The following is an 18,702-nucleotide window of genomic DNA, read 5'->3' on the forward strand; positions in this document are numbered from 1 at the left end:
CTGATATAACTGATAAAAACCCTTGCCACATTTTTTACATTTGTAGAGTTTCTCTCTGGAATGGATTTTCTGATGTCTACTGAGGCTTGAGTAGTCCCAGAAACATTTTCCACATTCCATGCATTGTTGTGCTTTCTCTCCACTAAGGATTTGTTTCAGCATGAGTTTATGTTTAGAGTCAAATGATTTATCATACTCTGCATTTCTGTGTTCTTTCTTCCTAATATGCATCCTTTGATTTTGACTAATGATGGAACACAAATTTAAACATTTCCCACAGCCTTTATGTTTGCAGGGGTCTTCTCCAGTGTTCCCAATTCTATGTCTGTTTAGGTTTGATGAATCAATAGAGGCTTCCATGCTGTTTCCACATCTGTACTCACTGCAGTTTTCTGTAATATCACTTGTGCTGTAAGTTGTACACTGGGAGGATTCATGAATCATTTTTCCAAGCTCACTACATTTATGAGACTTCTCTTGAATATTCATAAACTCATAGACAATGTGCTTTGAGCCTTGATCCAAGACCTTCTCATGATGTTTCCCTGGAAAATAAGCACAAATTGGGCTAATAGGTATTGATTCAATAACTAATGTCTCCTTAATTTCTCAAAAACAAGGAAACAAGCAATTCATAGGAACAGATCTCTCAATGGAGGTCTTTTGTGTTTCTCTATCATTAAGTGAATGCTCAAAAGTACCACCACCTTAATTTCCATCAAACTTCAAGGATCAATAATAGCCTTCTCATTCTTATCTAAACTGCATACCTTGCAGAAGGTAGGACAAGTAGGTGATCAAGCAATAATGTACTTTGAGATAGGAATTCTTTGAATAACAATATATAGAATGTTTCTTTGTTTTCTTGTTTATATTTATGAGAGATAATCACACTGTATAGTCTTGGCCAGCTAGGAACTCACTACACAGAGAACTCACCAGAACTTCTTGCTTCAGCTTCCATAGAGGTAGGATTAAAATCATGCTGTGCTAGGAATAAATGTAGGAACCACATTTCAAAATAAATGGAAAGATTAAACAAAGCCAACATGCTTACCACAACCACCTCTTTCTCTATTTTAAAACTTCTCTATTTTTTAAAAAATCAGAAATAGGCAGATAGTTTAATGTAACAGTAAAATCAAAATATTTCAATTACTAAATGTACTTCAATGAATTTACTTTTTCTGAATATTCAAATTTCTCTTTGAAGGTTTCATTATAAATGAGATAAAAGGGCTGGAGAAACTGTGAAGTATACAGCATTGGTTGCTCTTGCAGAGAACAGAGAAGACTGTAAAGGAAACACCATGAAAAACTTGCATTTATTACTAGAATTTCTCTTATTTCTGGTAGTCTATAAACATTCCAGAGAGTTTACATATGCACAAAGTAGGTAAATAGAAAATATTAGTCAAGAATCCTACAACGAGCCGGGCGGCGGTGGCGCACACCTTTAATCCCAGCACTCGGGAGGCAGAGCAAGGTGGATCTCTGTGAGTTCGAGGCCAGCCTGGGCTACAGAGTGAGATCCAGGAAAGGCGCAAAGCTACACAGAGAAACCCTGTCTCGAAAAACCAAAAAAAAAAAAATCCTACAAGAAAAGTATTATTAAAAAAAAAAAAAAAAGGAGCTGGGCAGTGTGTGCAGTGATGGCGCATGCCTTTAATCCCAGCACTCGGGAGGTAAAGCTAGGCAGATCTCTTTGAGTTTGAGGCTAGCCTGATCTACAGAGCAAGATCCAGGACAGGCACCAAAACTACACAAAGAAACCCTGTCTCAAAGTAAAAAAAAAAAAGAGAGAAAAAGAAAAATACTTACCTACAAAGACTAAATTGCTGTAATTCTCCAACATCACATCAATGTACAAATCCCTCCAAGCAGACTCCAAACATTCCCACTCCTCCTGGGAGAAGTCCACAGCCACATCCCTGAATGTCAGCAGACCCTGTAAGAAAAATTATCCATTCACCATGTGTTGCTGGACAAAATGCTTTCTTATGTGCACTAGATAGTTTTATGTCAATTTTAAACAAACTAAAGCCATCTGAGAGGAGAGAATCTCAATTAACTAATTGTATCCATAAAATCAGGCTGTAGGTAAGCCTGAAAGGCATTTTCTTAATGAGTGATTGATGGAGCATTGCGTAGCCCATTGTGGTTGGTATTATCCCTGGGTCTGGTGTTCCTGGATTCTATAGGAAAGCAGCCTGAGCAAGTCCAAAGGAGCAGGCCATCAACCACCCTTCACTCCATAGCCTCTACATAAGCTCCTGTCTTCAGTTTCCTGTCATTTGAATTCCTATCTTGATTTCCTTAGATGATGAAAAGTGGTATGGAAGTGTAAGCCAAATAAACTCTTTCCTCCGCAAGTTGCTTTGGACATCATGGTTAATCACAGCAATAGTAACCCTAACTACATCAAGCTGGTACCAGGAGTGGGGTATTGCTGTAACAAACATGACCATGTTGCTTTTGGAAGGATTGTGAAAGAACTTTGGAACATTAATCTAGAAAAGCCATTGAGTATTCAGAGCTCAGTGAGCTTTTTTGTAGTTACTTTAAAGATGTAAATTTTGAAAACAATATAGGCCTGGCTTGTGAAGTTTACAAGAGAAGCAAAGATTGCTCTGGCCTTTTCTGTGAAGGATCTGTGTTATCTGGTTAGTTGGAGTTAAAGAATCAGCTATGATTAAGAAGAGACTAGAACCACCAAAGTAAAACCTTTGCTTTGTTAGGACAATGGATGCTGGTTAGATATGGGTAAAGAATCAGCTGTGATTAAGAGACAAGCATCACTGAGGTGGGGTCTTCTGGGAAGTGATTCCTCAGGGTCAGCACACAGAAGCTGTGTTCTAAAAGCTGCCAAGGTTCTTTCTCATGCTGTTAGTTGAATATGGTGATGTAAAGAATCACCCGGCTGGTACTAGTTATGAAGGCATGAGAGATCATGGAGAGCAGCTGAGGCTTGGCACTGTGTGGCAGGTTTGGACTTCCTGAAGAGAGACCAGGAGAGGCTACTGGTTAAGGTACAGCCCAGTTTCAGCAAAGGACACCAGGATTTTGGGAGATTCCAGTATTAAGGAATGACCACCAAGAACAGCAACAGTCTTGGAGTAGAACCTGCCAGAGCTTAGAAGACAAGCTGTGTGTGGTGCAGGTAGAGCCAAAAGGAGACACACTCCTTGGAGGAACCTAGAAGATCATGAGTGAATCCCAGATTTTGGACATTAAGTTACTTAAGTTGTTGGAGTTTTGTTTTCCTGTGATCAAATGGCAACTGTGCCCTGATTCTTCCTTCTTGAAGGAAGTATTTCACTTATTTTTTTATTTTACAAGAGCCCATAGTTGAAAGACTGAATTTCTAAGGGGATTTTAGGTTTTAAAACAGATTTTGAATTGTTAAAGAGATTGAATTTTAAAGTATTTGAATTTATAAAGACCATGTGCCTTTTAAAGTTTCTAAAATGTTTTATATTTTGGTGTTGATATTAATATGTGATCTTGGGAATAAACAAGAAAAGAAAGGTTGCAGCTTACAGTGATGTGTTTGTGTGTCAAAGTCACAAGGAATCAGTTGTATTGGCTAGTTTTATGCCAACTTGACATGAACTAGAGTCATCAGAGAGGAAGGAGCCTCAGTTGAAAATACAGGATGCCATAATTAGACTACAGGCAAGCCTCAGAACACTTTATTAATTAATGATTGAAAGGATGTGGAGCAAGAGGAATGCTCCTCCACTGCTAGTGGGAGTGCAAACTTATACAGTCACTTTGGAAATCAATATAGCAGTTTCTCAGAAATTTGGGAGTCAATCTACCTCAAGACCTGCTGTGGGATGGTCTGTATGTCAAATGTGTTGCTGATTGGTCAATAAATAAATCACTGATTGGCCAGTGGCCAGGCAGGAAGTTTAGGTGGGACTAACAGAGGAGAATTGAGAGAACAGGAAGGCGGAGAGAGTCACTGCCAGCTGCCACCATGACAAGCTGCATGTGAAGACGCCAGTAAGCCACAAGCCATGTGGCAAGGTATAGATTTATAGAAATGGATTAATTTAAGCTATAAGAACAGTTAGCAAGAAGCCTGCCATGGCCATACAGTTTGTAAGCAATATAAGTCTCTGTGTTTACTTGGTCGGGTCTGAGCGGCTGTGGGACTGGCAGGTGAGAGAGATTTGTCCTGACTGTGGGCCAGGCAGGAAAACTCTAGCTACAAAGACCCAGTTATACCACATTTGAGCATATACATAAAGGATGCTCAACCATAACACAAGGACACTAGCTCTACTATGTTCATAGCAGATTATTCATAATAGCCAGTACCTGGAAACAATCTAGAATGGATAAAGAAAATTTGGTTCATTTACACAGTTGGAGTATTACTCAGCTGTTAAAAACAATGACATCAGGAAATCTGAAGGCAAATGCACATAACTAGAAAAAAGGCCATCCTTAGTCAGAAAGAAAATCATGGTATGTACTCACTCATACATGGATATTAGCTGTAATATCCACACCCCAGAGAGGCTAGGTAACAAGAGAGCTCAAAGGATTCATGAATTTCCCTGGGAAGGAGAAACAGAAGAGATCTCCTGGGTACATTAGGAATAGGTGGGGATGGGAACATGTTTTTTTCAAGTTTATTTCTCTCTATATGCAAGGCTGCTAACTGCAGTGCCCAACTTCAGTACCAAGGTTTCGGTGCCAACCTAAGGACTCTACAGTCATCATGTAGTCAGGCAGCACAGATGAACACCCACATGTTAAATAAATTTTTTAAAGAAAGAAATGTCAACTTGTCCATTTCAACCTCATCAGAATCTCTACCTGAGTAATACAGTAGCTTCAGGGAAAGAAAAATATGGGGTGGGAGAGCTTTTCTTTTCCAAAAGAAAAGAATACAATCTTTAAGAAGAGCACTTGTTTATGCTTGAAAGTCTTGGTTTATGCACAGCACAAAGTCAACACTATCTAGAAAATTCTAATAATATATTCCATATCATGCAATAAAGAGTTGGGGCCAGAAATGCTCACACAATAGTACCCACTCTGAAGACTAAAACAAAAGAAAAAGAGGAAATACTGATATATTGAGAACTTACCACTGAGCATTGGAATTAAGAGAATAATATGTACACGAATTCTTGTGAGAGAAATAGATTTCAGGAGTCAAAAAATACCCATAGGTATATCATCACTATGTGATATCAAATGCCATAGAAATAAATCAGTTTACTGCTATCTACATCTCCTCAAGTATATATTCTTTCTATCATCTATACTCTCTACAGTGCTGAAATATTTAGTATTAGGATTCAAGACAGTGAGTCTCTTTTTCTTCTAAGTCTACTTCTCCATAAATTGCTCAGTAATGCCAGTAAAAAGTTCCAAGTATTTGCATGCCCGTGCTCATAAGACTATTTCTGGAAACCTTACCTGTTTCATAAAAGGCCTAAAACCAATAGGTTAGGTGATTATTAATCATAACTTCCATGAGGAAAAGTAGATTCTTCATCTTTGTGAGTTTATTATTGCAGGTACTTTTTACAATAACAGAAAACTTGATAAAATTTCAAACATTTTGACCTTTACTTTACTGGATTCTGAAATGTTTATAAGTCTATAAATACCCTTTGGGTGATATGCTCTATAAAGTTATTTAGAAACAGCCATTTTTCCTCTTCTTGCCTTTTGGGTTTGTGAGGTTGAATATAACAGCACATTTCTCCAAATGCTTTGTGTGGTGATATTGTGTTCCCCAAAATATTGTGCACCCTAATAAACTTATCTGGGGTCAGAGACAGAACACCCACTAGATACAAAGGCTAGAAAATGGTGGCACTCACATCTTTAATCCTAGCACTCCAGAGGTAGAAATCCTTCTGGATCTCTATGAGTTCAAGGCCACATTGGAAATGGCCAAGCATGGTGACTCACGCCTTTAATCCCAGAAAGCCAGCCTTTAATCCCAGGGAGTGGTGGTAGAAAGCAGAAAGGTATATAAGGCGTGAGGACCAGAAACTAGAAGAATTTGGTTGGTTAAGCTTTCAGGCTTCTAGCAGCACAATTCAGCTGAGAGCCATTCGGATATGAGGACACAGAGGCTTCCAGTCTGAGGAAACAAGATCAGCTGAGAAGTTGGCCAGGTTAGGTTAGCTGTGGCTTGTTCTGTCTCTCTGACCATCCAGCATTTCACCCCAATACCTGGCCCTGGGTTTGATTTTATTAATAAGAACTTTAAAGATTCCTGCTACAGCTTTGGACATTGTTCCCAATGTTACATAAATCATGGAATTACTCAGGCTGTGTTAGCAGCAGGAAGTATTATATTCTCTCTGTGTGGACACCAAACACCACTTATCATTATTTTCCATATCACTGAATGCATTCTTAATACGCATGACCTGGTATGTGACCAGCAGATTTGAGAAAAAACATCTTCTTATGTGGGGGATTCCCTGTCTGTGCATCTCTTTTGTCTGGTACTCTATGCCACTCATTCTAGGAAGGTTAGCCTCTGAGAATCTCATTTTTCTCTCATCAACAACCTCTTTACCATCTCACAGAAGGCAATTAGTTTATTAGATTTAATTTGAATTTATTTATTCTTCTCTCATACAATACATTCTGACTGGTTTCCCCTCCATCCATACCTCCCAGCCCCCACCCCCACCCCAGAGCCATGCCTGTTCCATTTCCCCTGAGCTATCCCTCCCAGGGATACCAACTGAACACAGCATAACAAGTTACAATAAGACTAGGTACAATCCCTCATATCAAGGCTGAACAAAAATTATTAATTATCATATACATCTTAAGAAACACACAAAGCATTAATTGCTATTTCTTCTCCATAATGATTATTTCAAAGTTAATATCATTTTTCAATGTAAGGATACATTTGTCTCTACAATGGATCACTTTCCTTTTTCTTCTTTCTCTTTCTTTTAACCAAAGAAAGAAGAAAGGAGGGGGAGAATGGGGAAGAAGGGAGGGAGGAAGGAAAGAAGGAAGGTAGAGGAGAGGATGATTAATAAGGGAATTGGCTCATACAATTATGCAAGCTTTGACTGAGACATGACAGGTTGGAGACCCAGGAATACAAGGACCATGGCTTACTAAAACTTACTAAAAACTTGAATGAAGGAAGCTGATGGTGTATCTGTTCCAAAAGCTGAAGAGCTAAGGAATCAGAAAGGGCCACTAGTGTAAGTTCTGGAGAACAACAGCCAGATAAATGTATGTTCAGATGTCAAAAAGCAGGAAAAACATATTCCTCCTTCAAAGAGGTAGGAAAGAGAGAGAAAGATAATTGTAAAGTTTTAATTTTCTTTGCTTCTTTGTTCTATCCTGGCCAATAGCCAATTGAATAGAACAACTCCTAGAAGTATTCAAGAGGATATTCTCTCTTTTTCCTCACTACTATATATTATTCTAATCTAAAGTTTCCAGTGAAGAAGATGCATTATAATCAGCTTGGATAAAGAGTTTTGACAATATCATGTGCAGTCACTTATGAACTTACTTTGTTAAAGTATATATTTCTAGTCTTGACATTTATCTCCAATAATTCTATTTCTTGGTATTTACTCAAAGGAAATAAAAGCATAGTGCTGACTCAGAGACTTGTGTATAAATATTCTTAATGACTTTATTGGTACTAACACAAACTATAAATAATCTAAATAGCTGGGTGGTGGTAGCTCATGCCTTTAATCCCAGCACTTGGGAGGCAGAGGCAGGTGGATCTCTGCAAGTTCAGGCTAGCCTGGTCTACAGAGAGAGTTCCAGGACAGCCAGGCTACACAGAGAAACCTTGTCTTGAAACACCAAAAATCATCATCATCATCATCATCATCATCATCATCATCATCATCTAACTGTACTTTAGCAGATAAATGCATAAATACGTTATAGTGCATCTATAATGTTTTTTGTATGCTATGTTTTCTGTACTTAACATCTGACACATTAAAAAAACTGGGTGAATTTCACACACATAGTTGGAAAACTAAAAGTGACACAAAAAGCATATATTGTCAGGTTTTATTCAGAAGAAGTCAAATACTTTAAAAAAATTTACCTGTGATATTCAAATTCAGAGCCATGGTTACCTACATCCAGAAATACTAAAGAGGGTGAATGAGAAATTTGATGGAGCTTTTTCTATCTATGGAGCTCTGTCACAGAAATATTACCAATTGTTGTGGCTGTGGTCACATAGGCATGTACATTTATCAACTCTCATCTAACACATTTAAAATCTAAATTTATACTAATTTCTATTAGTGCATTGTACCTGAGTAATATTCATTTTAAAAATCTATGTCAGTACTTAGAATCATTCTAATTCACTGTATAATAATACTACATAATACATACATTTTATAATATATTTTATATAATAAATCATATATAAATAATATAATGATACACATAATGTGTGGAAAGTACATTTTCTATATACATAATTCTTTTTCCAGAACCTATAGTATGTGACATGAATACCTTGTTTTTGATATCTGAATAAACTCCAAATTGAAGTTTGGTTTTCTTTTAATTGGGATAGCAATTTAAATGGATATATTTTGTCCTTTGTCTATCAGATAATATAATTTATAGTAAAATTTTTAGTAAAAAAATTTTATTCAGATGACTTAGCACTGATTTTTGCTATTATATGCTCCTGTAAAGTATTTAAAAACTGCTGGGTGGTGGTGGCACATGCCTTTAATCCCAGCACTGGGGAGGCAGAGCCAGGTGGATCTCTGTGAGTTCGAGGCCAGCCTGGGCTACCAAATGAGTTCCAAGAAAGGCGCAAAGCTACACAGAGAAACCCTGTCTCGGGAAAAAAAAAAATTAAAAACTAACAATTCTCCTGCATACATTGCCAAGTCTTTTCAGGAATTTTGCCAACAGTCTGATATAACCCATAACACATGTATTCCATGTAATCCTCAGGGCCAGTCTTTCATGGAAAGAGCTAATGGACAACTTAAACATTATTTAAAAATAAAGCTTGCCCTTAGTGAGTAGAAGCCTAACCTTTTGGTGGCTCACTGAGTATGTGTTCTATTTTCTTTTGGAGATGATCTTGCACCTGTTTTTTCTCCTACCCTCAAACTGGAAAACCACTTACTTACTCTCCAAATTCAGGCTACACTTATTTTTCAACACTTTTATCACCATGTTTATTCATTTAAAAATCTAAAACTACTGTTGCCCTTTATTCCAAATAAAGGGTGAAAATAGAACCAAAGGCATAATTCCAGCATAAAGGAAAAAAAGGAAGGAAGGAAGGAAGGAAGGAAGGAAGGAAGGAAGGAGGAAAGAAGAAAGAAAGAAAGAAAGAAAGAAAGAAAGAAAGAAAGAAAGAAAGAAAGAAAGAAAGAAAGAAAGAAAGAAAGAAAGGGAAGGAGGTAGGCCAAGTGGTGGTGGCACACACCTTTAATCCCAGCACTTGGGAGGCAGAGGCAGATGGATCTCTGTGAGTTTGAGGCTAGCCTGGTCTACAGAGAGAGATCCAGGACAGGCTTCAAAAGCTACACAGAGAAACCCTGTCTCGAAACCCTCCCCGAAAAAACTTTTAATTTGGGCAAAGATGACCTTATTGCTGCAAAGCATTTTTGGCCCCCTCCAAAACAACTCAGAGTCATAGTTATTTGGAGAGATGATATGTCAGGCCAACTGAATGGCCTGGCTTCAATAATTCACTGGAGCCAGGGTTGTATTTTTTGTTTTGTTTGTTTCCCTCGAGGTACTGAAAACTCAGTGTGGATACCTGAAAGACTGACTTGACCTTTGAAAGGCGGGAAAAGAGGTTCCTATGCATCTGCAGAAGCTACACCTGCAGAAAAGAAAGAGAATGGAGTGACAGAGTCATCAAACCAAAAGAACAAGTTCTCCCTAGCAAGGATGACTCAGATGAAGAAACGAATGACCGAGGAAAAGAGTTGGCGAAATCTCAGGGGAAGGGTATGACTGCAGAACTGCTGGGTTTGCTATCTTTTTCTGTTGAATGTACCTGTTACTGCTGAGACAGAGTGGGCTTATGTACCTGGTCCTCTTGTGCTTCCTTTTGTTAATTGGGAAAGAGAATAACATTCCTGTTGATGACAATGACTGTGAGATCTTGCTAATCATACTGTTCCCCCAGTAAAGATGGTCACATGACAATTTAAGTATTGACGTTCAAGCCTTTCATGATAAAATATTAACTATTCAGCATTCCAAGTTAGATAAATTACCCTCTTCCATAGCTCTTATTTCTTCCTGACTGCAGACATTCACTGCTATGGATATTCCTATACAGTTAAAAACTGACAATAATCCAGCTTTTCCTAGTAAGAATTTTAAGAAATTCTATTATTGATGGCAAATTCAATATATCACTAGAATCCCTTACAACCAACAATATCAAAGATTTGTAGAACATATGCATTTCACCCTTAAAAAGCAGCTTTTAAAAAATAAAAAGGGAGCAAGTATTCCCTGAGATACTCTTACTTATTTATTTTACTCTTACTTTACTTATTTTAAAAATTTTAAACTTGCCCCAATGGAAACCTAGTACTCAAGCTTCTTGGCATTTTCAGGCTGCTCAGCCCTACCTGAAGCCATTGTCCTGTCCCATATGGTATAAAGAACTAGACGCCTGTGTACCAGAATGAAATTTTTCAGACACTTTTTAAGCAGTTGCCTGGAATCTCAGGACAATCAATGGCAGAAGAAATTGCTGATGTTTTGCAAGATATGGACCCTTGTTCCCGATGGCAAAGCGTCATACACAGTGAGAGCTCTTACAGCGAGCACTGCACTTATCATAAGTCTGTTTATGCTTCTCCTAGAATGTTGATGGCTACAAACACGAATGAACGCCTGAGAACACTCGGCTTTATCTACTCTGTTGACTGTTCTTGCTTAAAAAAATGAAAAAAGGGGAGGTGTCCGAACACAGTCAAAAGAATAACACATGGTGAGCAAGCTTTGGGGAACCGTGAGAGAGGTTCCAGGGAAAAAGGCAGAGGGCCTCTTACATCAGCTGCATTTTGTTCCCTGGATTATACTTGGACATGATTTTGTCCTGCAACAAACAGTTACATTAAATTAATAAGGCATTTATTCTTGTTGGATGTCAGAACACAGCTATAGAACCAATCTGGTCAGTGCACCCTGAATCTGATATGGCCTTCTGCCTTGTTTCCATGCTTTCCCAGATACAATCTATAGTATGTGCCAGGCAACTGTATTTAAATTGTCTGTCTTGAGAAAGTTCTGGGAAAGGTCTGCTCTGTTAATATTTAGCATGTGCTTACTGACAGTTGTTTACATGTTTTTCTGATCTCAAACAACCTTCCTTGGATCATTGCATTCTTTGTTACATTTGTGTATAAAAACATACTGAAACCAAAGTAAGGTTGTCTACAGCATTAGACTACAGTCTGCCCCATTCTTTCAGGTCCTCAGATCCCAGGTCCAGCAACAAGATCTGCTTAGGTTGGCTGAAAAGTCGACACTCACCATCCCTAAAATGTATCCCATGTGGCACATGCGACGTTCTTTCCTCACTAATATATAAGGACACAAGTCTATCTTCTGTAGGAATTAGGCACCAATATATTTCATTAATCGTCATTTACAATGGAATCTCTTTCCAAACTGCAAGTCTTAAGGCCATGAAAATATATGTCCTCATAGCAATAAATAAGGAAGGACACAATGAGGCATGTCTGTGCTGTGTGGTTGACAAGATTTAAAGACTTGATCTTGATTATCAGAAAAGAAAAAAATAATCATATGCGATAAACACTTCAGGTGAAATTACCAGAGGCAGAGAATGAAGGATTGCATGGTTTCAGTTGTTTTTCCAAATAAATATGGACATAAAACTAACCTGGGGTGCATTTACCACAGATTCAGCCATCTCCCTGTTGCTCTTATCTGAGTTTCTGTCTCAGGAACAAAGACGGGAATCCTTGTTGACATTTCACATCAAGATGTAAAAACACACAAACCTAAAATTAATACAACTCTGTTATGGACAATGTTATACCACATTTACCCCAGGAAAAGACCCCAACAACAGAATGATACCAACAGCTTTGTCAACATTCCTCCAGACAGAAGGAGGTTTGTAGAGTGCTGAAAAACAATAACCATCAACCATATCACTGCACAAACACCGGCTTTTAAAGGTCATAGAGAAGAAAGTGCACGTGAAGAGATTTATGACATAACTCAGGTCATTCACTCACACAGAACTGAAGGTCATAATTAGTGGCAAAGTATACACAAAACATCAGAAAATATCCATGAGAACACAGGAAATAAGACATTTTACATGAGGAATAGGTGAATAGAGAGGAGCTAGGGAAAAACTGTGTTCAACTCACAAAACAAAACAAACACTACTTTCAACCAGAGAGAAGAAAAATACTGCCAGTAATTTAACCATGAACTGCATTAGCAGGAACACAGAGAGAAGAGGATGATTCATTCATTCTCAGGTCTTATTTAAGCCAGAGTCATAAGCGTGGCCTACAGAAAACAGAGATACATGTAGGAGAAAAAGAAATTCAACTCCTTTTTAATGATGATGTCATCACACACAGAACTTCCCACAGGCCCAGTGGGAAACTCCCAGACTTGATAAGTGTTTTAAGTATTATTGAAAACTACAAAAACTAAAACATAAAATCACCAATTTTCCCATGTACCAGCAATTTCATAAATAAAGGAAAAAATTAACCCATTCAGATTGCTTCAAAAAGATCTAGGAATAAGGCTTGAGTAATGAGGTAAATGACTTCTATGAGGAAATGTTTAAGGTACACAGGAAAAGAAGTACTACACAAATTCCATGTACTCTGACAGAAAACAAAATGGCTGTAGGCTATATTACTAATAGCAGCTGACAGAATTGATGCAATCCCCATCAGCCAAAACTGACATTTCCCACAAAAATGGAAATGGAAAGAGGAAAGCCATAAATGTCAAAATTAACCCTAAGAAAGAGTATTTCTGTGGTTATCACCTTAAATACAGAGTCCCGGAGACAGAAGAGCTTTGTCCTTTATATGAACATAGAGAAAAAGGAATAGAACACAGAGCCCAAAAATAAATACAAACTGCTGAGACCTCATTTAGACAAATGTGTCAAAGATGAACCCAGGAAGAAAGATCCCTTTGAATATTCTATGTTGGCAAAATGATTGTTCATGTGCAAAAGAAAAACATGATCAAATGCTACAAAAAAAATTAGTAAACGCTGTCTGAAATAGATTACAGAGGCACAGAACATAACCAGGGTAGCTAGTAAAGTGATTCCATGGAGTGAAATGGTGTGGAAGTAATAGAAAAATACAAAGAGGGAGTGTAGCTACGAGAGTGAAATAAACAATCAGGTTTCTTTACACTAGGAAGGTTAATATACAGACGGTACAAAGTTCTGCTTAAACACATGAAGTCCAAAGCATCTGATACAAAAATGGCATAATCCAAAAATTAGGCACAGAGTTCACAAAACAAAAAAACACAAAAAAGCCAAAAGATGCACATGTGTAAACTTTTTTAACTTTTAAAATTATTGCTTATTTTTATTTTATGTGACTGCATGTTTGGCTTGCACATAAGGATGCGCACCAGATGGGTGTCCAAACAGAGGACAGAAGAGAGAATCTGATCCCTTAGACACAGAGTTACAGACAACTATGAGCCATCACAGAGTCAAAGCAATCTAATTTTCATTTACTAAACTGATTTAAACTCTCATTTAAAAAACCAAAACCGAAAAAAACACTGGTCAGGTGCCTAAAGTGTAACTTCTGTCACCTAGAAAATAGCAATTTTAAACACAGTAAAAAACATCCTCAAGATGGTTGCAGCTTGGCCTGTGCAGCCTGACCTAGGTCTGGAAGGTACACAGCCTACTGGGGAGGGCTTTATTGAAGCCAGGTCTGGTGGGCCTTCACATGTATAAAGAACAATGATTGGACAGAAATTGCATTATGGTACCAGCATGCAACAATACACTGCTTGGGGCAACAAAATATCAACAAGATACTTTAAAGTGAGAATGGAGTTGAAGTAATGGGGAAAAGGCCACACCCATGTAACTTGGAGAAGCCTTGCCCTCTCACTCCAAGACATTCAGGATTTTTTTAATACAAACAATATATTCCATTTTGTTTTTAATAATACAGTGCTGGTTAAACAAATTATAGGCCTTGTTTGGCCTGTGATGTCACCAGATTAAGACCTAGGACCTTCACCATTGTCAGGTCTGAGGTTCTCTCAAACACATCAAAGTGTTTGATAGTAAATAAAATCATATCTAAATGTCTCATTAGGAAATAAAACACCTTTAATCAACACTTGGTTGCTTTACATTTTTAAATGTCCTTTTTTTAGTACTATGTGAATTATTTTTGAAATACAAATTCTAATTTGCAAATATTTCTTACCAATGTTTGGAACCTCTTTAAGATACAGAGAAAGTTCCCAAGCAAAGTACCAATTTTAGGCTGTAATTATAAGCACATATTTCATTTAGATAGTATACTTGAGGGGAAGGTCATAGAAAGCAAGATTTTAGGGGTTCAGAAGTCCCCATTTCTCCCCTTAAAAAGTCCTGGCTCAGCTGGGTGGTAGTGATGCACACCATTAATTCCAGCACTTAGGAGGCAGAGTCAGGCAGTTCTCTATAAATTCGAGGCCAGCCTGGTCTACAGAGTGAGTTCCAGGACAGCCTGGAGTTCCAGGGCTATTACACAGAGAATCTCTGTCTTGAAAAAAAAATCCTGGTTCATAGTCTGCAATATATAGAACCAGGTTTTAAATTTCTTCATTAATGTAGAAAAGTTTCTATTTGGCTTCTCTATAAATTACACAAATATCTCATTAAGCCAGTTGAAACAATCTATGTCTTGTGATGTAATCATTCTGTTATGTCACACAAAATTTCAGTGTAAATATGTAGCATTAACAACCTTGGACACAAAACAACTGTAAGCCATCATGTGGGAGCTGGGAATCAAACTGTGCCATCTAAAAAAGCAATATGTGCTCTTAATGGCTGAGTCATCTCTACCAAAAATACATTCTAAAGTACTCACCATCTTTAGTCATGAAATTGTAAAGTCAAAACCAACTTTTGGTGCTTTTCACCCTCGTCAAAAATGGCTAATATTAAGAAAAGCTATGGTGGAGCCATGCTCGGTGGGTAAGGCAAGAGTGCAGAGTTTAATGACAGTATCTCAAGCTCACAGCTCAGGAAAATGACTGCTTCCCTACTAGGGAAGATTGTGTGATCTTAGGATAAATACAGAAAATTATCTCCAATAGGAACACACCATCACAACTCCTGATCAGTCATTTCATGAGAAAAGGTTTGAGGGGCTCTCACATTTTCCATCATTGCACATTACTGTCAGCTTTTCTAATTGGTAGAAAATACCTAGAATACAATATCCGAGTCTACGACTAAATCTCATTTTATTCTAGCTGGCAGATAAAGAGCAGGTATTTATCGCGTGTGTAGTGCTGTCTCGGAGAATAGACACATGCAATGGCTTAGTCTCTCTGGCAAATACAGTGTTTTTTCTTCATGTGGTCAACTTGTCATCAGTCTAGTTAGAGATATTCTCTGCATTGTCTAAGAAGACCATACACTGTTCATCAAACACATGCACCACACCCATGAGACTCAAACCCTGAACGAAGCAGCTGTTCCTCTTTCAGACTGGACAGAAGCAACAAGGCCTCACACTGCACCCAGGGACCTGTAGCTTTTTTGGGAAAAAACAATGGCACAAGATGAAGCTACAATGAGTAGACTGTGTGGTGATATATTGTCTAACCTAATAAACTTGTCTGAGGATCAGAGGACAGAGCCAGCCACTAGATTAGATATAGAGGTCAGGCAGTGGTGGCACACACCCTTCCTTAATCCTATCAATGGGAGGCAGAGATCTGTCTGGGTCTCTGTGAGTTCAAGGCCACAATGGAAACAGAGACAAGCAGTGGTAGCACACACCTTTAATTCCAGGTACTGGGAAGCACACACGTCTTTAACCCCAGGAAGTGATGTCTGAGCAGAAAAGGTATATAAGGCATGGAGAAACAGGAATTAAGGCAGTTCAGCTGAGATCCTTTTGAGTGAGGACTCAGAGGCTTTCAGTCTGAGGAAATAGAATCAGCTGAGGAGTTGGCGAGGTGAGGTTGGCTGTGGCTTGCTCTGCTTCTCTGATCTTTCAGCTTCCACCCCAATATCTGGCTCTGGGTTTTTTTTTATTACAACACCATTTAAGATTTGAACAACATCTGGCATCCTACTTGTGGGGCACAAATTCATGAAAAAGCCTCTTGCGTGTGACTCAGACCAGAGCTATATGCAGCCAGAATCTCCACCCTACCTGGGCTGCAATCAGTATCCTACTGGATAAGTTTCTGTTGTAGCCTCTCTACAGCAAACTCCCAAGGCCCAGGCTCCAAAAATGCCAGAATTAGCTGCTTTCACACACATTCCCCCATATAAACAGCTGGCTCTCTAATTTCTTCCCTTTGGCTTTCCTTGGGCCACCTACTGGGGCTGCTGCCACATTGTCATCTGAATTGTCATTATCCAGATGACAGACTGGTGAGTCAATTAAGATTTCTTAAAGGGAGAAACTGGTTGAAAGAAAGTTTTTTCCCATATTAAAAAACGGGACACATTTTTACAATGGAGAGTGTTTGGTCTCTGTTTGATAATACAATTGACATTCTGAAAACAGAACTATTAAATGAGAGGATAATTAATGTACACAGGATTTATGTAATGTCAATTATAAATACTGTTTGATCATTTTTGTTTTATCATTATAAAAGTTTGTTAATATGCATGCCAAGATAAAAGTTTTAGAAAAACTTGTTAAAACAGATCATAGAGATAGATATTCAGAACCAGACAGAAGAATTTAAAGGTGAACCAATCTCAGCATTGCATTATGGTTACAGAGAAACAGCCTAAGGCTTTCAAACAGACAACCTTAATCTATCCAGTAACCTTAAAGGAACTGCCAAATGCTCAAGGCTGTGTAAAAGCTGACTGGACTCCAGTGCAAATGTTAGATTTGAGGAAATTCAAAGAAGCTATAGTGTCATATGGTGTGCATTCCCCACTTGTGTAAACTCATGGTCAACTTGTAATAAAATTATCCCTCAAGACTGGAGAGATTTGGTTACAGCTGTTTTAGAAGCTGGTCTCCAATTACAATTGAGGACCTGGTGAAAACAGAGGCTAAGACCACTGAACAATGAAGTAGGGCCAGAGGTATGGAAATCTCCCAAGATCAACTTCTTGGATAGGGAGATAATGCTAATGTAGAAAGCAATCTCTATATGATGACTACACCCTAGCTTTATGCCAAATGGCAGCCTTGAATGCTTGGGACAGAACTGAAGAAGTAGGAAAGAAAATTGAGTCATTTACAAAAGTTATACAGGGCCCAAAAGAAAGCTTCACTGATTTCTTACAAAGGTTGCCTTCAGAAGTAAATAGAATGATACCAAATTCTGAAGCTACACAAATAATAACTGAATCTCTAGCTTTTGAAAATGCTAATGTACAATGTAATTATACCATTAAAGGCAAGATCGGCACCCTTGGAGGAATGAATCCAAGACACAATGAATATTGAATCTTACAACCATGAGAATACTTGGATAGGAGAGGTGATTTCCAGAGGTTTTAAGAAAAACAGTAATGTCAGATGTTTCAATTGAGGTAAACAAGGTCATCTAAAAAGGGATTGTAAACAGGGCATTCCTAGAAACAATGTTTTTTTCAAGGAACAATGGCAACGGAATGCCCCTCCCTTCTGGATTATGCAGAAGATGTGGCAAAGGCAAACATTGGACTAACAAATGTAGATCAACAAGGGACAGACAAGGGTAATCCTTTGCCTTTGCCATTTGGAAAAACCCCTGAGGGACCTCTTGCAGGCCCCCATGTCAAATTCTGTTCAGTCCTGTCCTGTCATCATGGAGGAAACCCCTTCCCAGAGCAATTAAAGAACCTAATGCCTATTGTAAAAAACTATACCGCTCAGGATGACAGAACAGCTATAAAAGAGAGAACAAAAAATTCAGGAGAAACCATAAATCAAAATTGATAAAGATTAGATTTGGAAACTCCCCAAAGTTAGGGTTGGGGAAGGATTTTGTTTTTGTCTTTCAGGAGAATGAAGGCTAAGGAATCTGAAGAACACTGGATAAATGAGATATCTGAAGAAAACAGACAAATCATCCAGAAAAAAAAAAAAAGTCCCACAAAAAAAGATTTTCTGCAGTGAACCATAACCACGTTTAACAGCAACTTTGAAGTCTCCAAAAAGATGATGCCCCAAAATGAGGATTCCATCAGGACTATGATAATGCCATCAAGCTGACAAACACCATCCAAAGATTGGCTTTGGATTACAAACTGCTCAGGACAATATCAAGATGGCTAGCTGAGATGATCCAGTCTCACAGACTATACCAGTCAGGACTTGACCATAATCCTAATTTTTTTTTGTGTGTCCCCATAAGACTACTAGTGCCCCCAATCAATAGGAAGTAGCCTAGAAAACTATATCCACATTCCCAAAAAATGGATTATTGATGTTTGTCTTTGTTTAGGGGTTGTTTAAAAATTGTTATTTGTCATAGTCAATCTCT

General features: G+C 38.2%; 1 protein-coding gene and 1 pseudogene across 1 annotated transcript in view; one reads left to right on the forward strand and one right to left on the reverse strand.

The window, feature by feature from the left end:
- Positions 1 to 18,702, reverse strand: part of LOC131900432 (zinc finger protein 54-like) — a gene marked incomplete at its 3' end in the record, with an annotated part of 24,689 nt that continues 5,987 nt past the window's right edge. Inside the window, exons 2-4 of the mRNA XM_059251648.1 lie at positions 11,897 to 12,017; positions 1,822 to 1,948; positions 1 to 545 (exon numbers count right to left, since the gene is read on the reverse strand). Coding sequence (XP_059107631.1) covers positions 1 to 545; positions 1,822 to 1,948; positions 11,897 to 11,926 — 702 coding nt within the window. The remainder of the gene's footprint in view (positions 546 to 1,821; positions 1,949 to 11,896; positions 12,018 to 18,702) is intronic.
- LOC131900433 (heat shock protein HSP 90-beta-like) overlaps positions 12,047 to 18,702 on the forward strand; it is a 25,560-nt pseudogene continuing 18,904 nt past the window's right edge.

The sequence above is a fragment of the Peromyscus eremicus genome, unplaced genomic scaffold (assembly GCF_949786415.1).
Source record: "Peromyscus eremicus unplaced genomic scaffold, PerEre_H2_v1 PerEre#2#chr22_unloc_1, whole genome shotgun sequence".
NCBI lineage: Eukaryota > Metazoa > Chordata > Mammalia > Rodentia > Cricetidae > Peromyscus > Peromyscus eremicus.